This window comes from Anabrus simplex, chromosome 9 (assembly GCF_040414725.1).
Source record: "Anabrus simplex isolate iqAnaSimp1 chromosome 9, ASM4041472v1, whole genome shotgun sequence".
NCBI classification, from domain to species: domain Eukaryota; kingdom Metazoa; phylum Arthropoda; class Insecta; order Orthoptera; family Tettigoniidae; genus Anabrus; species Anabrus simplex.
This window is the reverse complement of record NC_090273.1, coordinates 46,138,056-46,157,452: the sequence shown is the minus strand read 5'-3', so window position 1 is coordinate 46,157,452 and position 19,397 is coordinate 46,138,056. Positions and strand designations below refer to the sequence as shown.

The window sequence follows — 19,397 nt, the reverse complement described above, 5'->3', positions numbered from 1 at the left end:
TTTTTGGGAATTATAAATTATAGTACTATGATCTTTCTTTCCTTCTTTCTTTCTTTCTTAATCAGTTTATCCTTCAGGGTTGGTTTTCTCTCGGACTCAGCGAGGGATTTCACCTCTACCACTTCAAGGGCAGTGTTCTGGAACGTGAGACTTTGAGTATGGTGATGAAACTGGTGAGGAGGGCCATTACCTCGCCCAGGCGGCCTCACCTGTTATGCTCAACAGGGGCCATTTGGAGGATGGGAGGATCGGAAGGGATAGACAAGGAAGAGGGAAGGAAACGGCCGTGGCCTTAGATGCCTGGAGGAGAAGTAGGAAAATACGAAAAACCACTTCGAGGATGGCTGAGGTGGGATTCGAAACCCTTCTACTCAGTTGACCTCCCGAGGCTGAGTAGACCTCGTTCCAGCCCTCGTACTATTTGTTTTCAACTTTCATGGCAGAGCCGGGAATCAAAACCGGGCCTCCGGGAGTGGCACATATTAACCACTGCACCACAGAAGCGGACTAGTACTATAATGCTACCTATATGTTTATGTTAGTGCTGAAATCCGATTTCTTACTTTACTAATGCTGAAAGCCCGAAAATGTAATGTTATTCTTTAATAGGGGAATCAGTCTAGAAGGGAATGTTGAAAGTGATGTGATATCTATCCAGGTTCGTTGTTATCCTAATACTATGGGTTACAGTACACTGCACGTATATAAAAGACGCCACTTACAAACTTGCTTGTTATCCGCGAATTTCTGCGGCCACAAAAGTCACATTTTTCAAGAATGATGACATCTACACATGGTAGATTGTCTGACTGTGCTGTTTTGAACCTTTCTTCTGTCATTTCGAAGTTATTCGCGATTATGAATAATAAACAATCGGCTTTTAGCAACGGCTGATGCACAACGGCTGGTAGAGCTCCATGCGGTACTGGATCGTGACGTCACAGCGCGCCGCTTACGTCAGAGGCCGTTTCACTCGCCTTGCGGAAAGGCACTATTAAATATTTTTTTAATGGTAGAAAACAAGGCAACATACCACAATGTAATACGTTTACGTACTATTTCATTGGTGTACTTTTCAAAAAAAATATTTTTGAAAATGATGCATGTTCCCAATTGTTGATACCAAACACTCAATAAAATAAGAATGATAGCCTTATAAGTTTTGTTAAATAAAACTAGAGAAGTTATCTAAATTATAGATAAGTTGTTGAGAAATTAGCTTTGTGTTCACGGAAGAAACCAAGTTTTTCTTGGTTGAGAGACACACAAACAAATATTAAATTTGAAGGGCAAAGATCAAGATAAGGCTAATAACTTGGAGAAATATAAGGTCATTAGACAAATTACTAGAGGTAAATATCAAGATCAGCCGGCCCTGTGGTGTAGGGATAGTGTGCCTGCCTCTTACCCGGATGCCCTGGTTTCGATTCCTGGCCAGGTCAGGGATTTTTACCTGGATCTGAGGGCTGGTTCGAGGTCCACTCACCCTACGTGATTACAATTGAGGAGCCATCTGATGGTGAGATGACAGCCCCAGTCTGGGAAGCGAAGAATAACGGCTGAGAGGATTCATCATACTGACCACACAACACCTAATACAGTAATCTGCAGTCCTTCGGGGCTGTTGTGTCATGGGGTTTAAATATCAAGATTATCAGATTTGCATAAGACGAATATTAAGGCCTTCAGATGAATAATTCTGAGCAAATATCAAGGTCTTGAGACAAACAACTAGAGGAAATATGAAGATCATTAGATTACATAACTACAGATGAATGTTAAGGCTATCAGATTAATCATTATGAACAGATATCAAGGTCATCACATCTGGTAGACTTAGCATACCAGCATTACAGCAGAGCATGTAGTTCTAGAATCTTTTTAGCCAACTGAAAACCTGTAATTGACATCACTGTTGCATGTTTAGACAATTGCCACACTTACCAGCAAGTGAATGTCTAAAACATGTTATTTCCTCCATCATGTCTTCCGTAGGGTGACCAGACCTCTGGAATAAACTGAACGTGTCCTTTTAAAAAAAGTATTTTTTGAGCATGTGGTCAGCTTTTTACAATACAGCCAAAATGCCTGTGGCTTTCCACATTTCAAGAACATAACGTACCAAATATTGATATACAGCATATAAGATTCAAAAATGTGAAGTCAGAATTACATGTTTTTTTCCATTATAAGAAAAAATACACATTTTGAAGGGAATTTTGCTGTTTGGTAAAAGATGTGTGGTGATCCTATTCCTGGTCTCTGTCACAATGACACTTACACCAGAATCTGGTGTTCAGATCAGTTTCTACTTCCTGCTTCAGCTCTACAAGCACCATTTGTTTCAATGAACATGCAACTTGTTATGTAATCTACAGTAATATACTGTGTTACTTTGTATTATTCTTTGAGTTTGTGTTTAATCAGAGTTTTACCTTTAAAAATTTCAAAGAAGGTAGGCAATGATAATTGAAAAAAGTGTAAATTAAATGATTTTATGAGGTATAAATTTCCATTCACTGAGGATCGTGCAGAAATTGAAGCAAAATACATTGATATATGACTGTTACATATATGATGTGGATGCAAGAGGTATGATGGATTGGGTTAATCACTTAGCAACAACTAAAGGTATTACGTACTTTAAAAGTACATCATCCTCTCCTGTGGTGACATCTAACTTCATACTAGAATTCTCTAGAATAGATGAAAGTGTTAGTGCACCTCGGCATCTCCAAAAACCAGAAAAGTAGTTAGTGGGATGTACAGCAAATAACATTATTATTTATCTTGGTGGTAATTATGAATAACATTTTGATTTATCATGGGTTTGTTTACCCAGAATGTATGAATGTACTATGTTTGGTACCTGTGATTGGCCTTTGGCACAAAACACCCTATAGCCTTTGTTAGATAATCATTTGAACCAGTATTAGCACCTCTAGGCACTTTCACATTCCATATCTTGTGGAAATTGTGGTGAGAAATGGCAACATAGTCTCTCTAACATTCACCAGTCAGTTCATTAGATGAGTGCCAGGAGTTTTATGAGAAGTCTTTTTGAAGTAGGTGGTTATAATTTTATGGTTAATCTGCTAGGCATTGAAGTCACCTAAATGACTGTAGTCCTAATTCCAGGCAAGACATTGAGTCCAGAAGGTCACAACTTTCTCAGGATCATGGAAGTTTTCTTGATTTATAGGAGCATGAGCATTGATTAGGGTGTAAGCCTTGTTACTGCACTTGATAGGGAGAGTTGACAGACAGGGAGAAATACAATTAAAGTCTACTAAAGAATCCACAAGGGATGTATGAACTTAGGAGGCTGTGCCTAGAATAACTAAATTACCTTGGATTTGAACACCCAGTATCTATAGATTGCTGAAATATCTTTCAATAGGAAAACACAAAAACCAATGGCAGTGCCAGAAAAGAGGTGTACTAGGCAAGACTAGGAGTAAGTGAACTTGCCATTGCTTTCCTCACTGGGCAAGAAGGTGCTACTGCAGCACAACTGATCCTGTGAGTAAGGCCTTTCATAACACTCAGAATCACTGGCCATGCTCCAAATGTCATTACTCAGCACACCCATACCTCAGCAACTTCCATATTGTCACAGCCATAAATGAGACTGAGGCTTCAGCAGAAGCCATATTTTGCACTGGCCTTTGTCAAGAGGCAGATGCAGAAATACTGTATCCATCAGGAAATGGCAACAAGCAGTGGATTAAATGTTGAGAATATAATGGAGGCAGCTAGGCTCCCAAAGAGTTAGAACCATGATGGAGTAATGGAGCTGAGTATTTTTGATTTTGGGGTTCTCTTTTCGTATACAAACTACTTTCCCTACAGCTTATAGAGTTTTGATTGCCCTGTATATCATTCAGGTTGATTCCGTAGGTCTTTGGTCCCTTCTTCCATTGAGATACTCTCCTCTTCTGCCTTCAAGCCATTGATACAGGAGTGGTTTACCATTACCTTCTCCTGTGCAGTGGTCCCTGCTGTTGTTGCTCAAGTCTTCGTCCACCTCAGACATTCTCCTATACTGTTGCTGCCCCATATAGGAGCCATAACTACCCCTAACATGGAGACAGGCACTGTTTTATGGATTCGAGTAGCATTTTCTCCTCCAGGGGATCATCTAATTTAAAGAGACTCATCTGTCCAAAGCTGTTGGCCCCTTTAGGGAGTCAACTCATTTACCACCGATTAACACTCAGCATTGAGACACTGACTGTATAATCTACTCTTTTACTGTAGCAAGGTAACCCAACCAGAAAATTACCTAGATATATAGATTATATTTCTTTAATTATTATTTAAATATATAAAGCAACCTGAGATAGATGATCATTTCTTTCTGGAGTGTGTGTATATAGTTCCATGTTCTGATCAATTTCCTATTCATTTCAGGATGAAGATACACTTAGAAGGGAACTGAGGATGGCTATGTCAGAAGGAGATGATGTCAAATTTCAACAGTTGCTGCTTGAACAGGTATGTTAGGCCTTCTGAGTCATAAATTCTAAAACAAGTGGAGAATGTTCAGGACCGAGTACAAATTTAGCTTTCAACTCATACACATTAAATACTGATATGCCTGTTTTATATACACAAGCTTAACACCATGGATTGTAAATGTACATACAACAAAATAGGAAGCTTGGATGAATGATAGGAACATACCGAGTGTAAGCATAATGACTTGTTAGTATATAAAGGATTAACAGGAGGAAAAAACAAAGACATGAAATGACAAGGATGACATCTGTATCATCATATACCTCTGTATTCAGAGATGAGCCCTCGTATAACTACAGTAGGAGCCTGTGACAGAGATTGAAATTCTGAGGTTGCTGCTCAGTCAGACTCTTTCATAAAGACAGGTAATAAAGGGGTAATAAACTCCCTTTATACAACAAGTATTGAAGACCAAAAATACTCTGATGAAGCAATAAATATAATGGCACAATACGACTTTAGCCCAGACTACTAAGTCACACAAGCAAATGTAAATAAACTCAACTGTATCATATGATATATATGTACAGGGAAGTGAATGGGTCAGTTGAGTAGGTCATGGACCGTATTGACAAAGTGAATATGTGGAATATATAAATTTTTTCACAAGAACATCAGTGCATGTACTGTGTGTGACCAAAAGGATCCTGAATTTTACAAAAAATGCTAGTAGATGTAATGTTACAACTTGGAAAAAAACTATTCGTATGCGCAAATTAAAAAAACTGTTTGGAATTTACGGAATGCAACACATTCATAGGGAATTACCACACAAAGTGGCCTGGATTAACAATTATGAAACATAAAGGTGGTGGTGCAGAATGCTTAATGAGTCTTTGATAATGCCTGTTATGATGGTGTTGAGTATATTTCTGGGGATATATAATCCTTTTAAGATATTCCAGGAGTATTTTGTAGTATCTCTCCTGCTACCAAAAAGCAATTCTTTAACTAACCAATGTTCAAGTCGGTTGTTGTAATATTCGCTTAAATATGGGAGGCATGGTTCATAAACCTCTTTCTTTTCCGTGTCAACCTCAATCGCCTGCTCAGTGTCTCTTTCAAAACAAATAGTGGGTCCCAACATTAAAGCAGTATGCTTTCTTTTGGATGAATAGCAATGATGTCAGCTCTTCCATTCATTTTCCTATTTGTAAGAAAGGATAAAGAGGAAGAATACAGTCAATTTAAACAAATTGGGAACAAAGTAACTCATTAGTTCACATACATTTGTCAGGTTTTCCTGCATAAAATTTACGACATTAAAGCCTCAGTTACATAGCTAAGCCAGATAGTGCCTACTTAGAAACATTTACTCATTCATAGGGGATTACCACACAGAGTGGCATGGATTAACAATTATGAAACATAAAGGTGGTGGTGCAGAATGCTTAATGATTCTTTGATAATGACTGTTATGATGGTGTTGAGTATATTTCTAGGGATACATAATCCTTTCAAGATCCACATCCACATACTGTATATCAGTTGACTATATTTGTAAGTAGTACAGGAGATATTATAAGTAGAATTTTGTAAACAATATAAATTTATTAAGGATGAGCTGTGTGTTTAATAGAAAAAATTGTTAGTGTAAATTGTATAATATTGTATTATAGGAAATTTTTCTTCTCTTGTTAATTTAATGTTTAGTGCTTGACAATAATGTATTTTAGTGTACCATTTGCCACCGAGGTAGACACCTCATTTCAAATAAAGAGATTTTGATTTGATTTAAGACCCCACCCCTGAGGGCAAGAATGTCAAAACTACACTCAAAGTTCAAATCATGCAAAGAACGTAAATGGTATTCGAAAGGAAGATTCAGTTAGGTGATTTGCGATGACGGCAAATTATGAGTTGTTGAATATTCACCATGCCAACACATTAAACAAAGTCATGAAATATTTCATTCCCAAGCGTTTTTAGTTTTTCTTTCACACCGCCCAAAATCTGCTATCAACAAGTTCACTTCATAGTGCTGGTGAAATTTAACTAAATGATCCTGAAGAAAAGGTCTTATTGTTAAACACTTTCACTCCTCTTACCTTGCCAAAGACATCATGATTGTTACGGTAATTCAAGACTACGCGTACACAATAACAAATTAAAAATAATAATAAATATAAACCAAACCCCATGGCACTACAGCCCTTGAAGGGCCTTGGCCTACCAAGCGACCGCTGCTCAGCTCGAAGGCCTGCAGATTGCGAAGTGTCGTGTGGTCAGCACGACGAATCCTCTCGGCCGTTAATCTTGGCTTCTTAGACCGGAATAATAAATATATTAAAAATAAATGTTAATAAAATGTGAATGAGGAAATAGTAAATAATATAGACACTTAATAATATGACTAAGGAAATAGAAAATGACGCAGTAGCGGTGAATTCACATCAAAACATGGAAACGTGACGAATATCCATCGATATGCAATATTAAATCAAATACAGGGAACACTTACAGACCTAAAAATGACAACTAAGAGAGGAGAGTGGAAGGTGCTGGAAGCCCTATGAGGTCTATGGTAACGTATAGCGTTATGGGGGAGAAAAGACTTACAAGAAACACCCTCTAGCTCAACTATATTAAAAATAACAAACGAAAAATTACCAAACCAAAGTTAAATCACAAAGCAGGTGATACTTAATGCTTTTGACAAACTGATACAATTACGAATCCAAAAACACAAATGAATGGATTGTTGAATTTTAAAAAAAAGTGAAAGACTTGAAATTATAAACAGCAGGAATCTAGGGCAATCTCGGACACATTAAATTTAAAACTTTAAAAATGACATTAAGCAAGGAAATACCGAAAAACCAAATTAATTAAATTAAATTAAACGAAACCAGAAAACATTGAGAATAACATTGAAATAACACTTACCGCAGAAAGGTAGGAGTTCCCTAGGGAAGCCTTCAAGTTTGCGCTCGCTAGGGGATGTAAATGACGCCGAGCACACGCATGATTTTTCCGAAGGCGGCAGAAAGTCCGGAAATGGCCCGATCACAACTGACCAATGGGAAACAATTTCCACTTAATTCCCTATATTTTTGCCAGTAGGAAATCTTGTTATTCTAGCGAATGAAATTGCATGACCATATATGGTCATATTAAGATAGTTAGCAACTTCTCGAGATTTCCTATTGCGACACCTATTTCAACACCCATAACTGCACATGCGGTATAGGATGCTTCAAAAATAAAGCACCTGCAACGTGATGGCGAGGTAGATAAATAAATAAATGAGTACAGAACCTGATAGTAACCTATTTCTAAGATTTATTAACTTAGCACTACAATTACAGATTTACACACACACACTGACGATAGCCGAGATTACAACTTACGCAAGTACACTCACACGGTTCGCGCTCCCTCTCTTAGTTTCTCATGTTCCATCTACAATGACACACACACACACACACACACACACACACACACACACACACACACAGAGTCATCGATTATGTACACTACACTCACTCAGCCACTCAATCACACTCGCTAGCGCTGTCACGGTCCACAGCCTACACATCAGTCTCGCAGGTCGGGATAGTATCCGCTGTTCACTCAATCCGTCGAACCCCGTTCGCAGTCCACACACGTCGGCACCCAGTGTTCCCTTCGCGCTGCTCCAGAACACTCCATGTTCTCCTCCAGCAGCCATCCTCAAGGGACACACACACACACACGACATCAGGGAAACATGAACGAGTTCTCGGCTGCAACAGGCAGATGCTCCATCAGGCTGCACTCTCCCAGGCCATCACTGACTGCGCTCCAGCAAACTCAATCTCGTTCTCACTCACTCTTACTCACTAACTCCGTCTCTCACTGACTGACTGTCACTCCAAGTTACTTCTCTCCTTATATACCTGCTCTGGGCCTTCCAGAACAGTCCGGATGCTAGATGTAACCAGGAATCTCGCAAGATAGAAGACTCCAGATTAATAGTCGAGTAATTTCCGTCGTCCTCTGCTGTGAGACCACGGACGGAGGCGAGGGGGCCAGCCTAGCACCAAGTGTTGCTCGTGATTGGCACGCTCGAGTGTAAGGGGGGTGGGGCCGATACGATGCCGCCCCCGGCGCATAGCAACTTGGCATGGCAGACACTATAACCATTATAACCTTTACATTTTTTAAATGTTACCAAATTACATCATGATATACAGATCACTCAATCACTCTTGTAATGTTAACAATCCAATCTTGAGGTTTTCTTAAATTACATTTTTACTAGTTACATAATTTTTGAATCAAAACACTTCTTGCATCTTGCAATGTTCATACAGTTCAATATTTCTTGCCTATTGCCTAAAAGAAAAATTATTACACACATATTTAAATTAATATTTCTTGCCGTTACATAAAATAATTCCAGTAGAGTCCAGAGTTCCAACCAAAAATGAAATCCTACAGACACACACAAAAAAAAAAAAACTTTAAAATTACACTTCCCACAGTTCAGTTCTCCATCTCACCACATATTACAATGATGTTGAAAGTTCAGAGAACCAGCTCCATAGTTATGGCACAGTGCTTGGCAAAATACCCGCTCTACCTCACCACTCAAACACACAGTGACAAAAGGCGAACTGATTTTTTCTCATGAGGGAAAGAGGAGTAGAACATCCCTGAAAGTTCTGGAAGATGACTGAGTGAGGTAGCGTGATGTTACAGCATAACCAAATGGAAGTAGCAGGATGCTAGTTTGATGTGTGCATGTGAAAAGAGCAGGCAGGTGGGACAACAGGCAGCGGGGATAGCAGTGGCGGCAGACGGTGAGTGGGATAGTCGGGTTGTTGCTTATTCAGAGTGCTTGGACGTTTGTATCAGAAATAACCTGATAATAAAGAACACATGGTTTATGTAGAGGAATAGCCATAAGATCAGCCGATGTAGTTGGGATGGACAGTATGGAACACTGATCGATTTTATAATAACAGACCGAGAATGGGGAAGATATGTCATGAATATGAAGATAATCCCCAGTGAAAGTATGGAGAGTAATCATAGATTATTAATTGTGGAATTAAAACAAGTAAAAATCCCTAAAATTGTACTGAAAAGGGATGGACAGTATGGAACACTGATCGATTTTATAATAACAGACCGAGAATGGGGAAGATATGTCATGAATATGAAGATAATCCCCAGTGAAAGTATGGAGAGTAATCATAGATTATTAATTGTGGAATTAAAACAAGTAAAAATCCCTAAAATTGTACTGAAAAAGAAACCAAAGATCAGGATTTGGGAACTGAAGGAGGATGATAAAAGAATGCATTCCAAGGTTGTATAAAAAGGAAGTTGCCTAACACAGAAATACGAAGTGGAGAAGAAGAGAGGGATAATTTAAGACAGACATTTGTGGAAGCAGCAATTGAGGTATGCAGAAAAAACAAAAGCAAAGGTGTAGGGAAAGGAGACATGGTGGTGGACTGACAAAATTAAAAAAGAAAAGATGAAATCAATGCTGACATGATTAAGACAGCAGGAAGCATTGGACTACAGTGGCTATACCAAGCCCTCAATGCCATATGGAAGGATGAAAGGATATCTGAAGATTGGCAAACAAGGAAGCATTATACCACTGTTCAAAAAAGGAAATAGGAAGAATTGTGAAAATTATAGAGGTATAACTCTATTATCACATGGGCTAAAATAATGGAGAAAATCATAGACAAAAGACTGAGGGATATAATAGAAGCACAGTTAGAGGAAGAACAATATGGCTTTAGAACGAATAGATCAACAATAGACTTGATATTTACAGTGCGAACGATAATAAAAGATATTTGGCAATGGGAGAACATATGGTTGAAAAGAATTATAAATTTACAGACATTTCTAATGACATGGAATTAACTTAATACATTTGGCCAAAAAGGGAAAATTAATGATTGTTTTGGAAAGTTTAGAAATTTATCTTGCACAAAAAAATAATGGTGAATCAAGTTTAAATGAGAGAAGTGCAGAAGATAACCCACTGTATATTATCTGCGCACTTTTTAGTGATAGATTTGTGTACGGGGTTGAGGAATAAAGAGGAAGCTCTCCCAGTTCCATTAGTACTGCCTACTGAATGGAAATGAAATCTGAATTGAATCGATAATATGATCGATCGATATGAATTTTCTAAACCTTTGTTATCTTAAGCCAACAACTGTGTCACACGCACATTATACACTGACTGACAGAGCAAATGCAACACCAAGAAGGAGTGGTCATAACTTTATGCCAATTGCAGGGTAGACTGACGTCACTGAGGTATGCTCATGATGTGAAACGCGCCGCTGTGCTGCGCACGTAGCGAACGATAAATGGGACACGGCGTTGGCGAATGGCCCACTTCGTACCGTGATTTCTCAGCCGACAGTCATTGTAGAACGTGTTGTCGTGTGCCACAGGACACGTGTATAGCTAAGAATGCCAGGCCGCCGTCAACGGAGGAATTTCCAGCAGACAGACGACTTTATGAGGGGTATGGTGATCGGGCTGAGAAGGGCAGGTTGGTCGCTTTGTCAAATCGCAGCTGATACCCATAGGGATGTGTCCACGGTGCAGCGCCTGTGGCGAAGATGGTTGGCGCAGGGACATGTGGCACGTGCGAGGGGTCCAGGCGCAGCCCGAGTGACGTCAGCACGCGAGGATCGGCGCATCCGCCGCCAAGCGGTGGCAGCCCCGCACGCCACGTCAACCGCCATTCTTCAGCATGTGCAAGACACCCTGGCTGTTCCAATATCGACCAGAACAATTTCCCGTCGATTGGTTGAAGGAGGCCTGCACTCGCGGCGTCCGCTCAGAAGACTACCATTGACTCCACAGCATAGACGTGCACGCCTGGCATGGTGCCGGGCTAGAGCGACTTGGATGAGGGAATGGCGGAACGTCGTGTTCTCCGATGAGTCACGCTTCTGTTCTGTCAGTGATAGTCACCGCAGACGAGTGTGGCGTCGGCGTGGAGAAAGGTCAAATCCGGCAGTAACTGTGGAGCGCCCTACCGCTAGACAACGCGGCATCATGGTTTGGGGCGCTATTGCGTATGATTCCACGTCACCTCTAGTGCGTATTCAAGGCACGTTAAATGCCCACCGCTACGTGCAGCATGTGCTGCGGCCGGTGCCTGGCCAATGCTCTGTTTCAGCAGGATAATGCCCGCCCACACACTGCTCGCATCTCCCAACAGGCTCTACGAGGTGTACAGATGCTTCCGTGACCAGCGTACTCTCCGGATCTCTCACCAATCGAACACGTGTGGGATCTCATTGGACGCCGTTTGCAAACTCTGCCCCAGCCTCGTACGGACGACCAACTGTGGCAAATGGTTGACAGAGAATGGAGAACCATCCCTCAGGACACCATCCGCACTCTTATTGACTCTGTACCTCGACGTGTTTCTGCGTGCATTGCCGCTCGCGGTGGTCCTACATCCTACTGAGTCGATGCCGTGCGCATTGTGTAACCTACATATCGGTTTGAAATAAACATCAAGTATTCGTCCGTGCCGTTTCTGTTTTTTCCCCAATTTTCATCCCTTTCGAACCACTCTTCCTTGGTGTTGCATTTGCTCTGTCAGTCAGCGTATAACTTGATATAACATTTCTCGATGCGAATCTTATTCCTAGAGTGAATTCTATAGTTTGGCTTTGCTGTGTAAATAACAACAGTAATAGTACGTAAAGTGTATGCCAGATGTCGCACAGCAATGCATAAGCGATTCATAGTTTGTGTTTCAAAGGTTACTAGTACGAATCTCGAAGATTGCCAAAGTCGACCGCTTCAGCACTACGGTGTAAATCTATCGCTAAAAAATGCACAGATAATAGACTAGCATATGATCATTTAAGGAACAAAAAGAAGAAAAAAAGAAAACTTGAAGATCTTAAATTTATATAAGTATTCTCATTCATTTCAACATAATTTTATGTACTGACGTTTTTCATAATATTTCATAAGTTTTCTGTATTCATTGATATGGTTAATTACAATGCAATACTTCTTTAAATTGTCAAAACAAAAGATAGTGTTATATTGTTTTATTCTTTGAATTGACCACTGATGAAGGGAATGGATGACTTCCCGAAACATGTATGGTAAAATAAATAGTTTTCTTTCATTATAAGGTGTATTGATGGTGGATTCAAGTAAAACTATTTGAAATAGTTCTGTAATAGATTCAGACAAGTCAATACAGATCAAACAACCATATTAACCTATCATGGTTAAGTTTATCAACAATGGAAAAACATCTGGAAAGGAATAAGGAAATCATCTTCATACTGTATTTTTGGATTTGGAAAAAGCTTATGATACAGTTAAGAAAAAACATGTATGGGAATGCCTCCTGAAAATGAATGTACCAAAACCATTAATTAGCAAGATAAAAATGTTGTACGGTGAGAGTAAAAGCAGTATACAAGTGGGGAGTGGTGAATCTGAAACATTTTATACAAAAAAAAGGTCTCAAGCAAGGAAGTGCACTGTTGCCATTATTGTTTATTATATTGATGTATGAAATCATAAAACGTGTAAAACAGAGTATCAGTAGTGATGAAGTGAATGCTTTGGTATTTGCAGATGATGTGATGATTTGGGGAAAGGGAGAAGAGAAAGTACAAAGGAGCCTGGACGTTTGGAATGAAAATCTGAAGGAGTTTGGAATGGTAATTAGTAAAAAGAAAACTGTAGTCATGCACTGTGGAAAAGAGAAAAAGAGAAGCCAAGTGAACATAGACAGAGAACGGTTAGAGAATGTAGAACAGTTTACGTATCCAGGTAGCATTTTTAATGGACATAATGAAATCAACCCTGAAATTAATAACAGACTAAATAAAGGTACAACATTTTATCATCAAGTCAGAGAGTTTTTATGGGATGACGAAGAGAATTTCATACCAATTGTAACATACGGACTAGAAACGCTGGTAACTAATATGAGACAAGATAGTAAGATCCAAGCAGTAGAAATGAAATTTTTTAGAACATCGGTTAAAAAGACAAGAAGAGATAGATACAAAATATTAAAATCAGAGAAGAGCTAAATATAGAACCGTTAGTACAGAACATACAGAAAGCAAGACTGACATGGTTCGGACTTGTAAAAAGAATTGGAAAGGAACGAGTAGCAAGAAGGGAATTGGAAAGAGAATTTAAGGGATAGAGACCAGTAGGAAGCCTGAGAAGAAGGTGGATGTATCAGATTTGGAAGGACATTAGATAAGCTGGATTGGATGTGGCGGAAGTAATGGAGCAGGAAAAGTGGAAGGACAGAAAGGAGTGGAGCAGGATTATTTTAACCACACCCGGGCGACTGGAGTGGGACATTGATGATGATGATGATGATGATGATGATGATGATGATGATGAAAGATATAATATACAGAAGTAACCTCCACATAATAGAAGAACTCAAAAATGCACTTTGCACTGAAATTACTATAAAATATTTTGACCATCTAATTACATAGATATGAGAAAATGTTTCAATTAGTGAAAATCTCATGGTCACAAGAAGAAAAACTGTCTATAAATTTAAGGTAAGTTTGGCATCAAAACATGCCATATCTACATCTATTCTGCACGGAACCTGCACAACAATACCAATATAGTTTGTCTGTTATTGGACATTATAAATTTTCCAACTAACTCATTCCTGGTTGTCAGCGTTTCGCTCCAGTGTGCTAAATTGCACTCATCAGTTGGTCAATAGCACACGTACCAAGACGACTGGCTAGTGCATATCGTGGAGGCCACTGCGTAGGCTAGTTGGCGCCACCGGCAATGCCAATGCACTATGAGAGACATTGTCTCATTTTCAAAAATAGATGCCTTCCTGGCCATCAGATGATATAGATTTTGATTCCCATAGGGAACCTGAAATATTTGTTCCAAATGAGTAAATTTATAATACCAATATAGTTGGTCCATTATTGGGCATTATAAATTTTCCAGCTAACTCATTCCTGGTTGCCAGCGTTTCACCCCAGTGTGCTAAATTGGGCTCATCAGTTGGTAAATAGCACAGCTACCAAGACCACTGGCTAGGCTACTTGGAGCCACTGGCAGTGCCAATGAACTATGAAAGACTTTGTCTCATTTTCAAAAATGTTGGAGTATTGAAGAAGGTTATAACAGTAGGAAGAGAGGTATTCGAAAGGGGTTGCAAGATAGGCTTAAGGACATTAATTTTATAGATGATGCATGTCTACTCATACAATGTTATTGTGACATGGAAGTGAAGCTGGTGAAAGAGCAACAAGAAGCATAGGAAGAAGGACTGAGATCATCAGAGAATTAACTGAGGTCAAGTTACAGTAGTAATCAATGAGGAAGAAATAGATCAGCCTGATTTCTTTGTGTGTATCTTGGAAGCAAAAGACGATGTCAAAGAAAATGAGACAGAGTTCATAGTGCATTGGCACTGCTGGTGGCTCCAAGTTCCCTATGGGAATCAACATCTATATCAACTTCACAACAACCGAACAGTCTATATGCAATTCATAGAATTAGAGACTTCCTGAAAACACATGGGATCAAGGTTTTTGCTGTCACATGACAGCTACTGTGTGTACAGTATTTTATCTGGAAGTTAGTACGTCTGACAAACCTGACTATATTTTTCTTGCATATATGATGATCCACAGCATCAGATGTCTTCCAGTTTGGGAGCTATCTCTTTGGGTATCATTGTTGGTACAAACATTATGGTTCTTCATGGTTTCCTCCAGCACCAAGAGTCAAGTGCATGTCTGCAAGTTCATTTCACATGTATCATTCCATACCCTAATCTGGGATACTTTGTACTAATCTTCGTAACAAGCTAAGCAAGTCACAACAGATAACGTAACTTTAACTGAGTAGTCAGCTGATAAACTACACAGCACCATGCTGGCAAAATGGGACATTGCAGTGTAAGCAAATACAGGGTCTCTATTATAAACTTAGACTGTTCAGTGGTGTTTTTACTCTCCGAAATCTAAGCAGCAGTATGGAAGGAGTGTGCATAGTTCTTGACACTGCAAGGAGCGTGCATGTGTTCGACCTAGCATCAATAGCCAGTCTGAATCTCAGCTGTTAACATGGTGAGACAGTTATCATTGCAACACCGTATTTTTGTATGTAAAAGTTATTTAAGTATGAGTTGGCTCGACAGGAACATGATGCATTTGTTCAGCAATTTTCTGGTGAAGCACCACCTTCACAAGCGCAGATTCATATAATTGTAAATAAATTTGAAACTACCGGCTCAGTGCTCAATAAAAAACATGCACACACACACGAATAGTTGTAACAGAGGGAATGCTAGATGACATTGGTGTGAATCTTAACACATTGGAGACGGCCATATTTGAATGTGCTATCCTCCAGAAATCGCAGGATTTTTTATGGTCTGTGAAAATTTTTCAATGCTAGGGTAAGCCATGATTGTAACAAGTTTTGGAATGCATAGAAAGATCACACTTTCTTCTACACAAAAATTATTATCATAATAGTGCAGCAATTTTAAAATATAAATTTGCAAAAATAACATGTTTTACAAACGGAAAAAAAATCTGACGCAGCTATGGATGCCAGTTCGGTTAATATTTCGAAATCTGACTTTGTGGGCACATCTGCTGAAACACACTAATACAGATTCACCGGTATTCTGGTTTACAACAAGGAATTTGCATTCCTACTGTTCTTTGTTTGACAACGGTGTTGCATCGAGTTGCTGCAGGTACACGGGAAACACCCACATTTTTAGGAAGCGGTATAAAATAGTATTACAGAACCCACTTCACGTTACACTTCACACCAATTTGAAATGAGCTAATTTTCTACATTTACTAACCTGAAGCGCCTGAATCATCATGTTTATTTAGTGTGTGATTGTTATCCTCATTTTCAGAAATCGTGTCTTCCATAAGATCATCCATTTTGGATTCGTTGTCGAAATTTCGTACACTTGAATTAGACATGCTAAATATTCACAAGAATTACGCAAACAAGCCTGCCTCTCGAACACACACTCTTCCTGACCGCATGTTCCGTACGTATTTTCCCGCCCATTTCACAGCTGAGAGTCAACGATGACGCAGCCTTAGGTTATGTAGGAACGTGGCTGTGTTTTCAATGCCTTGAAAGAAGAGCTCTCAACTTATGCTCATAACTAGTATATTTCATGCTTATACAAGCATTCAGCAGTATCTTATTGAAGTCACAGCTCGCTGAAACAGCAAATACAATTTTTTAGCTACAGTGAAATCATGCCCGTAGATTCTCCGAGCTCTGTCAGCAGCAATGAATTAGCGCGCCCATAGTTTCTATGAGCGGCGTCTCCAATGTGTTAAATGGTCACTGAATAAATCACTCACAAACTTAGCACAACAAGTAGGGGTTTTGATTTCTTCTGTACACAGAGCTACAAAGAGATACACATCAAACCATTGTTTAAAACCTGCTGATCCAGCCACAAGAGTGAGATATTGTGCGTGGTATCTTGCATCATTGAATGATCATTTATTGGACCCACAGCTTGTGTTTTCGGATGAGGCCTGTTTTCATCTTAATGGTTGTGTGAACAGTCATAACTCTCGCTATTGGTGTGCAGAAAATCCTAATGGTGTTTATGAACTCCCTCATTTTGAAGGATGCCGCTTACAGCATCTTTTATAAGGTAAGATTTCATATAAGATTGTATACAAGCTTAAAGCAGGGCAGTCACGCACGATGTAAGTTGGGCTGAGGCAGCTGCCTTAGACCAGAGTACAAACACCATGCGTTCAGTCTGGGTTTATAAGAGAAACCCTGTACAAGTCAACATCTAAGTGCACTTAGGCCGCCTATATGCCGTACAGATTGACAGCATGTTAGCATTGTATAATGTTAGCATGATTCACTGGGGACACCAAGTTCCTTTGCTTAAGATGATCCCCTAGACCCAACCCAACATCCCTTGAAAATACAATTCCTTTTTCAGGAACAACTTGTGTACAACTAGTTTTCATAGTGAAGAGTGGTGTAAATATTTTTTAAGATTATTGAATGGAATTAGTGAGAAGGCAATGTATCAAACAAATCAGCTAATTACAGTCTAAAAAGCACAGATATACTGATTATAAACTGACTTCACATAAACTAAGTACACAAATTCTTAACCATGATGCCCCAATCACCTGGAATAACAGAACAAGAACTAACTAACTTTATATGTCCACAGGAACGAGTCAGAAAATCGGTGGCCACCATGTTCGCTACAATCCATTACTCTGTATCCAAAGCTTCTGCCAGGATGCTGCTAGAGATGAAACGTCATAATTATGTGACTCCCACCAATTATCTGGAGCTCGTGGCAGGCTACAAGAAGTAAGATTTCTTTTAATCTATCTTTAGGGTCACAAGAATCTGTTCTCCAATAAGTAAAGTTGTTTTTTCTTAAATCCATAAACAAATACCATTAGATTTTTGTTTTATCACTATTTACAAGTACAGGATGTTTCAAAATAATAGGTACAACCTGCAGGAGTGAGTATAGGACAACAAAAGAAATGTTCTAAACATAATCACACTTGGAACCGTTATAACTATTATTCAAGTTTCATGTCCCAAATACCATGCTCCACATGGGATGTCAACATCATCTTGCTTTGTAGGGGCATTTCAAGCTGTTAATAATAATAGTTTACTGGTATTAATGATAATACCATTTTACAACACAATAGACAGAGAAAAATCTAAAAAGAAAGGAAAGTCAGTGGAGAATAAGAAGAAGAAAAATGTACAAATACATTATATACATGATGACCTAAAAGACTGTTAACATTTGACAAGGCAATACATCATGGAATATTGGAGGTATAGAGGTAATAATTGCACACATGATTGGCATGACATGGGGTTTTATTGACATCAAAACAAGTAAATAAACCTTCACTAACAGTGCCTTTTCTGGTAACATCAACATGCCACAATTGCAGGCTCATCTGACGCCCTCTGACAACAGCTCCTTTTATACTGCACATGGGTCTCACGCGGCATCACTGACATGTTGCTGTCCAGTGCCATCTGTTGGCCTGTTTGTGCACTCATTGTTTATGTCAATAAAACCCCATGTCATGCCAATCATGTGTGTCAGTTATTACCTCTCTACCTCCAATATTCCTTGAAGTATTGCCTTGTCAAATGTTAACAAACTTTTGGGTCACCCTGTGCTAGGTTATAGTACAAGTAAACGCAGGAAAATAATAATCACTTCTCGAGATTGTGTAAGTGATTTCTGAATTTCCTGAGCAGTTAAGTTCATCAATATCCACTTTGTTTAGCTATCTTGACATTCTTTCAATTAAACCATGGAATGCATAGTCAAATCTATGCCAGTTTGTGGACAGCGTATGATTAAACCTCGTTTGCTTGTCTGGTACATGGAAGTTTATTTCTTCTGGGAGTTGTGGGCAATTCACTAAGGAGTGAAGCAATTTAAATATGAAAAGTGTATCCAGGAGTTCATTGCATTGTGACAGACTATGCAGATATAATGACTGTTGTAGAGCTGTATAATCACTATCATCATGTGGAAATGTTGCTCTAAATTTATGTACACAAAGAAATTTATGTTGTAATGAATTTAATTTATGGATAGAGGTATGATGAGAAGGGTTCCATACAGGTGTACAGTATTCAAGTATAGCAGAACCCCGCTTAACCGAACTTCGCTTAACCGAAACCCGGTTTAACCAAAAATGTTTTGCCAAAATTGTATTTTAATATTTTGTTTTTACCCTCTTGTTCTTAGCCATCGATATTAGTAATTCTCTTGATATATGTGCTGAGAGCTACTAGACAAACCCTATTTTTATATTATGACTGATGCCAGAATTCACGTATAGCAT

At 39.1% G+C, this 19,397-nt stretch overlaps 1 protein-coding gene across 1 annotated transcript in view; it reads left to right on the top strand.

The window, feature by feature from the left end:
• The window catches only part of kl-2 (dynein heavy chain 2, axonemal kl-2), a 638,176-nt gene that overhangs the window by 394,335 nt on the left and 224,444 nt on the right, over window positions 1-19,397 (top strand). The window contains exons 56-57 of the mRNA XM_068229141.1: window positions 9,138-9,147; window positions 17,703-17,874. Coding sequence (XP_068085242.1) covers window positions 9,138-9,147; window positions 17,703-17,874 — 182 coding nt within the window. The remainder of the gene's footprint in view (window positions 1-9,137; window positions 9,148-17,702; window positions 17,875-19,397) is intronic.